Source organism: Anser cygnoides, chromosome 20 (assembly GCF_040182565.1).
Source record: "Anser cygnoides isolate HZ-2024a breed goose chromosome 20, Taihu_goose_T2T_genome, whole genome shotgun sequence".
NCBI classification, from domain to species: domain Eukaryota; kingdom Metazoa; phylum Chordata; class Aves; order Anseriformes; family Anatidae; genus Anser; species Anser cygnoides.
In genome coordinates, this window is record NC_089892.1 from 6512492 (window position 1) to 6518745 (window position 6254).

Genomic DNA, 6254 nt, shown 5'->3' on the forward strand with positions numbered 1-6254 from the left:
TCTCACAAAGGGCACAGAAAGAGCCTTTATCCTTGCAGACCGTACAGAACCAGGTAGTGAAAGAACCGTTTACATGGAAGAGTAAAAGCTTATAATCTGTCAAGCGCAGCATCTTTTCTGACTTAGGAAGGATGCCTTTGCCAGTGTCATGGATTCCTCCAGTTCCCTCAGCACTGGGCTTACTGGATTCTATTGCAGGAAAAATTAAGAGTCATTTAAAATCTAGTATCCAGTGTCTCACTCAAAAAAACACTTCGGATGACATGGATGAATGGAGGAAGACAGCCTGAAGCAAAAGCTGCTCAGACCTACTGTATCTGATATGGCCGTAACACTTACTAGCCACGAAAGCAGCTTGCTTTTACAGTAACCTGCTCTGAGCACGGCTCTCACCTAAAAGAAGCCTGTTCAGTGCACTCTTCAGTTCAGTCAGAGCTTCTCCTTTCCAGCAGTGTCCAAGATCCCTTCCTTTTACCTGTCCCCATCCTTCTAAATATCACATTCAAACTTGTGCACAGCTGGATCCCTTTTGCTCGCTGAGACTTAGGACCCTAAATGGGACAGTCTCTGTACCTGCGTGTCAGTCCATTAGGTGTGACCAGTCCATTCAACTCTTTAAAAAATAAAACGTCATTCCTTCTGAAGCTTTCTCCATGCAAGTACTTCAGAAAGGCAGCTGAAGCTGGCATCAGACTGCAACTTCAGCTTTTTGAATGACTTCTTCCATGCGCTGGTACCAAGGCTGAATCTTGGTGTGAACCATCATGTCGTCAAAGGCTTCCAGCCCTTCCATGACTCGGAGGACCCCATATACGGCCTGTGCCAGAGGATGAAGATTAGAACAACACTGAGAAAGTCAGTGGTGGAGAATAGCTTAGGGTAACAATGAGAGTGCCTCGATAGCCTAGAGAGTAAGGGCTCTTTATCTGCTCTGCCATCTACTCCGCAACTCTGATTAGTAAGGAAGACTGAGCGGGCAGAAAAATAGTAAGAATGCACATGCTTTTTCCATGAGGAAATGGTAAGTAAACACAAAATCTACGTGCAGTTATGGGGCAATAGTTAATCCCATCTCAGTAGCAAGCCCTGGTAGAAAATGCTTCACTTGCATTCCAGGGAGAACTGCTGGTGCAGGGAATGAATCATGCTCCACTCTGCTCTGCTGCCTGCAAAGACACCCCAGCAGCACTGAGTGTAATAAAACCTGTGCAGGTGTGAGGCTCTGTTCAGCACTCACTAGTCAGAGCCGTGTTCTGGCTTGTAACCTGCTTTTATCACACTTCCACAAAATCTGTAACATCCACCTGCAGAAGGGTACTGTGGGCTCTGCCTTAGGGAACATTTCTCTGGAGGAAAACAACAAATGTCCTATTTTAACACAAGTATTCTAAGCCCCTTTCGCGTGGGAATTGTGTTACTGCACAAAGGACATATATCTCACATAATTCGCCTTCTCTGCCTATATTCATATTCACCATTTCACGTGGATCAGCAACCAAACAATTTGTAATATAGGTCACTACAGATAGAGGAATGAGCCCCTTACCAAGTCAGCAAGATTCGGCTGGTTTCCACCCATGAACAGCCGATGTTTGCCGATGGCTTTTACCCACTCATCAACTGCTTCGTACAAGTCTTGTCGGACATCATCTCGGAGGTGATGTCTAAATAAAGAAGAGAACCAGCCTGAAGACACTAGTTTGTTTCTTTCTTTAACCTTTCATCACCTCTAATCTTACGGGCTGGGGAATTAGGAAGGTATTATAAGGTGAAGGGGACAGCCAGTGAATAAACAGTAGACGAGTAGAGAGGTTCAGTACCTCTGGGTAAAGAAGTACAGCTATTACTCCCATTGCATGAAACGGTTTGGTTTAAAATACTGAGCTTCTGCCCTTTGACCTCTGGAGTTCATAGCTAAGGCAGTTAGGGAGCTATTCCTGTGTATTTAGTGTTCAGCGGTACCAACCTTTTCTTCAGCCTCTTGCTAATGAAGAACATGGCAATGGCCCCCATGTACTTGGCAAAGAAACCTTCCACGGTGCCAAACTTTCCCTCACGGACAATGTAATCAAAAGACGCGAAGGCTTCTCTTGGGGTACGGTAGACATTGGGGGAGATGAGGTGAACAAGCCAATCGTCAGCCCATTTTCTCCACTTCATTTCTTCCCTGCAGGCATTCAAAAGAGATTTTTCATTGAGTAAGGTAGGGACTGCAGGGCTACAGGAGGCAGACAGAATCACAGTGACATTAGCCAGAGTTTGTACCAAGGACAAGTAACGTCAAAATCCCACCCAGCCTTGTGCTCTGGTGACCTCTCTGAAATGCACTCAGGAGCAGTAACTTTGGCAAGGCTCCTTCAATCTCTATCTAAAATTAAGACTAAAGATAGAGCACTAGCTCCTCCTCCCAATAGGAGAACTAAAGCAGAAAGTACAGCCTTGGGAAACGAGTACTCCATAGCATTCCTCTGTGACATAAAGGAAAGGCCAAGAAGAAAACTGGAGGCAACTGAAGGGTAGTGTGACCACCACGGTGGGAACTAGACCATCTAACAACATAGTTTCAAATTATGCAAAATACACATGAAAACACCATAGCTACCGAGGTTTTAAATATCAAGGGAGTGTTTAAAGGAGTAGTCAGTACCCACAGGACCTTACTTATGCACCGCCCCTGAGGATATCTGGGAGTAGTAGGCTGTAAGCTTACTTGGAGGACCCAGAAACTTAAAAGCACTTACACTCTCACTTCTTTGACAGGATAGACTCGCTTTGTCTCCTTCTCATCCAGCATGAGCCAGTATTTATTCCCATACTCAAATACCTCCTTGCCTTGATCAGTCACAGTTTTCATAGGAGGATAAAAGGACACAATCTCTTCTAAGCTATTCCTTCTGTGGACAGAAACACAGTTCACACCTGATTTGGCTGCTACAAAAATGGGCAAGAGCAAAGAAGAGATCAAAAGATTTGATGTATTAGTCTAAAGACAAGTGCGTGAGCTTTCCAATTTGAAACTAGCTGCAACAGCTACTTTCAAATAACCACTATTAGCATACATTACTTTTCTGTGCCAGATGGGAAGTTTTTGCAGGCATAGAGCTTCTCACAATTGTCAAATGTTTTTAGTATGGATCCAAAGGACACAGGTACAACAATTTCACTCTAGATGGTATGGCTAAATGTAAGCTTAGTTCCAGAACTAACTCTAGTCCACATTTAAGCAGGTTTTACACAAAGAGAATTTCACAGGTGAAAAAGAGTAGTTCTGAAAGGTAGAAGATGTGTTTCACTGCACACGCATCCCAACATATACATGCATCATTCGCTCCATCACGGCCAAGTCAGCTGGCCAAACACCCATAGCTTCAGAGGCTAAGGTCAGCAAGACACTAACAACTGACTCAAAGAGTCTTCTAAAGCTCCAGTTTTCTGGAGATAATCACATTCAACTCTTCTCCCATCACCCCCTTTTCTTACTTGGAAATGAGATAGGTCTTTATTGCACTGATGATCACTGAAGAGTCATTCAATTGCTGAAAACAGAATTAAGACAAACTTTTAAAAGGAACTGGTGAAATTGAAATGGAAATCTTCCAAAGCCTTTTCCCCCTCATGCTAAGGTTCCAAGTTAGTACCACAGTCCCTTTTTCCCTTCATCCATTTCCACCGGCCATCCTGCAAGCCTAAAGCCCTCATGCAGATCTCTGCAGTGATCATTTTAGAGTATCATTTCAAATTTGTCCTTCATCGTGACAAGAGAGGACCTAAGGGCCAGGTACTCAAGCAATACTAGCAGGTTTTGGATTTAGGCTTTTTGCAGCAAATAGAAAAGCAACACTGACATTAAAAAAGCCACAGAAAGTTGAATTGTCAGTAGTCTTGAGATCTCATAAGATACAAGCCATTCTTTTTACCTCTGGCACAGAACATGTCCTGCTTAAAGGCTGATAGAAGCCAAACAAGCACTGGATTACAGAGTTACTACACGAAATAACACACCTTGGAAGACTTAAAAAACTCTGATTAGACCAGGGCATAGGATGCCACAAAGCAAGGAACAAATCTTAAGCTCCTGAGAGAATAAAATATGATTTGAAGATTATACTGCGTGTAACAAAGCACAGAGAGATAAAAACCTCCAAACCACTGCTTACGGGGAAATCAAGCTTTCAGCATGGTAAGACTTACCAGAGTGCTTCCAGCGTTAGCTAGCAGGATAGGCACCTTTCTGTAGGAAGAGAATTTGATTTCTTTCCTCATTATCGGGTTCACTTCCACAATTTCATAGGGCAGCCCATGATAATCAAGAAAAGCTCGGACTTTACTGCAGAAAGGGCATGTTTTATATTGGTAGAGGGTAAGCTGCAGGTCCCCTGCAGGCAGCTGGGGAAGGAAGAGACCACAAGCTTTAATTTTCCATTAAATAGAAACATTATCTTTACTTAACCCTTATCTTTGTTATAGTCTTAGTCATTGACATTGAATTTCAACTTCTGATAATTAAAATCTCTCTGCTAACAGATGCTTTCTTCAAATGACATCACAAATCACCTGTTTTTCTAAACTTCTAGTTAACCTGTTGAAAACTCCTACTCACAGCCAAGAAAAAGAAGTTAGATACTGACAGCTTACTGCTCTACACAAAAATCCGTAACTGAGGAAAATCACAATTGTATTTAACGGTCTTTAAAAAAAAAAAGGCTTTTAAAATTCTATTCCCCTCCACCCAATAGCCTTTGTGGAGCACACAGTATGGGAAGAAAAAGAGACTTTGCTGTTGATCACACTACAGCAAGGGGTGGCGGTACTATACCACAATTGATTATAGAAACACAGAGGTAAAATCTGCCGGAACATGAAGATTTTAGGCATGCATTGGCCTAAATTCAGTTTCCTGGGATTAACCAACCTGTCCTCAACTCAGAGAGGAGAACCTGGAGTAGCACAGAGAGCAAAGCATCGCAGCAGGGATGTTTCCCAACACTGCTGGTACTTCAGCAATCTGACACGTGCTGGCCAGTAGTCATACATTATAAAACAAACGCAGCCATCTCACTTTGCTTCTTATTTGCAACTTATTTGGTTACACAACTCTCCGTGGGTGCTGGCAAAAAGCAGCAATTATCTAACAGAGAATGCGGCTTCACATCCCCAGCAAGCTCTCAGTTCTGACAGGCACTTTGTACAACCGCTCAAGAAGAGTGCGGCTGTAAAAAATATTTACATAATTTTAAGCGGTTTCCTGACTGAAAACTGAGCAAAAGCGGCCGTGTGGTCCTCAGAGACGACAGAACCCGCTCCGCGCCACCCTGAAAGCGTTTCCCCCGGGCCCCGGGAGGCTCCCCGCCGCCAGGCCCTGGCCTTGCGGGGACAAGGAGGCAAAGGAAGGGACTGAGGGAGCGCGGACAAAGCCTCGGGGCCGGCCTTGAGGCCAGGGAGCGCGGCGGGGGGAAGGCGAGACCCGCCGCAGGCAACGAGCGGGCCCGGCGGCGCGTTACCTCAGCGGCCGAGTGCTCCCGCAGGCGGTGTTGCGCCGCCAGGTAGAGACCGGTGCCGCCACCCAGGGCGAAGGCAGCGCCCAGGAGCAAGCGACGACCGCCGCCGCCGCCCCCCGCCGCAGCGCCGTAGGCTCGGCACGGGGCCCGCAGCCGCCAAGGCGACAGCAGCACGGCGGCCCTCCAGGCCCGGCCGGCAGCCGCCATCTTGCGGGCACGGCGCGCAGGGGCGGGGGGCTCCGAGCGGCCGCCCCGCGGTGCCTCCCCGCCCACAAAATGGCGGCCGCCGCGCTGAGGTAAACGGAGTTAAAAATGAAAGAGGAGCGGTTCAAAGCCGCCCCAGGCAGGTGCGGGGAGATTGTGTGAGTCTCTGGTGGCACAGCGACGCGGCCCGGCTTCCTCGTGGTGTCTATTAAATCCGGGCTCGCTGAGAAGACGCCAAATTATAAGGTTGAAGTTAAATAATGTGTCCTCTGAAGGCGCGTTCTGCCCGGCGGGGTTGCTGCCTCTGACCCGCAGGTACCCGCAGTGCAAACGCAACACTTCACACTGCGAATCATCCCCGTTTTCCATTACAGTCACAGTATTCATTATATTAATGTTCAATTCCCCTGCCTAGGGCACAGCAAGGGGCCCAGTTTGCCGTGGGTGCCTCTGCAGAAAGGAAAGGAGCCGGCTGTGATGTCAGATGAGGACATAACCTTATCTTTCTTCTTCACCCCAGATACCCACTTAATTATGGAGTCTTGGAACTGG

The 6254-nt window shown here is 46.6% G+C and overlaps 1 protein-coding gene across 1 annotated transcript; it reads right to left on the reverse strand.

The window, feature by feature from the left end:
- Positions 1 to 11: 11 nt before the first annotated feature.
- On the reverse strand, positions 12 to 5737 carry PTGES2 (prostaglandin E synthase 2). The gene is made up of 7 exons (XM_048055296.2): positions 5502 to 5737; positions 4192 to 4386; positions 3481 to 3536; positions 2742 to 2894; positions 1967 to 2167; positions 1547 to 1664; positions 12 to 817 (listed from the first exon to the last, which is right to left on the reverse strand). Exons 1-7 carry the CDS (start codon positions 5703 to 5705, stop codon positions 689 to 691), a joined length of 1056 nt encoding a protein of 351 aa, XP_047911253.2. The 5' UTR covers positions 5706 to 5737; the 3' UTR covers positions 12 to 688.
- Positions 5738 to 6254: the final 517 nt, after the last annotated feature.

Bases quoted from the DNA above. Each gene is read 5' to 3' on its own strand.
- PTGES2 (XM_048055296.2), bottom strand. From the start codon at position 5,705: ATGGCGGCTGCCGGCCGGGCCTGGAGGGCCGCCGTGCTGCTGTCGCCT. The intron at 1,665-1,966 runs GTTGGTACCGCT...TTCTTTATTTAG, and splicing joins AGCAAGAGGCTGAAGAAAAG to ACATCACCTCCGAGATGATG. The intron at 818-1,546 runs GTAAGGGGCTCA...CCTCTGGCACAG, and splicing joins AGCCGAATCTTGCTGACTTG to GCCGTATATGGGGTCCTCCG.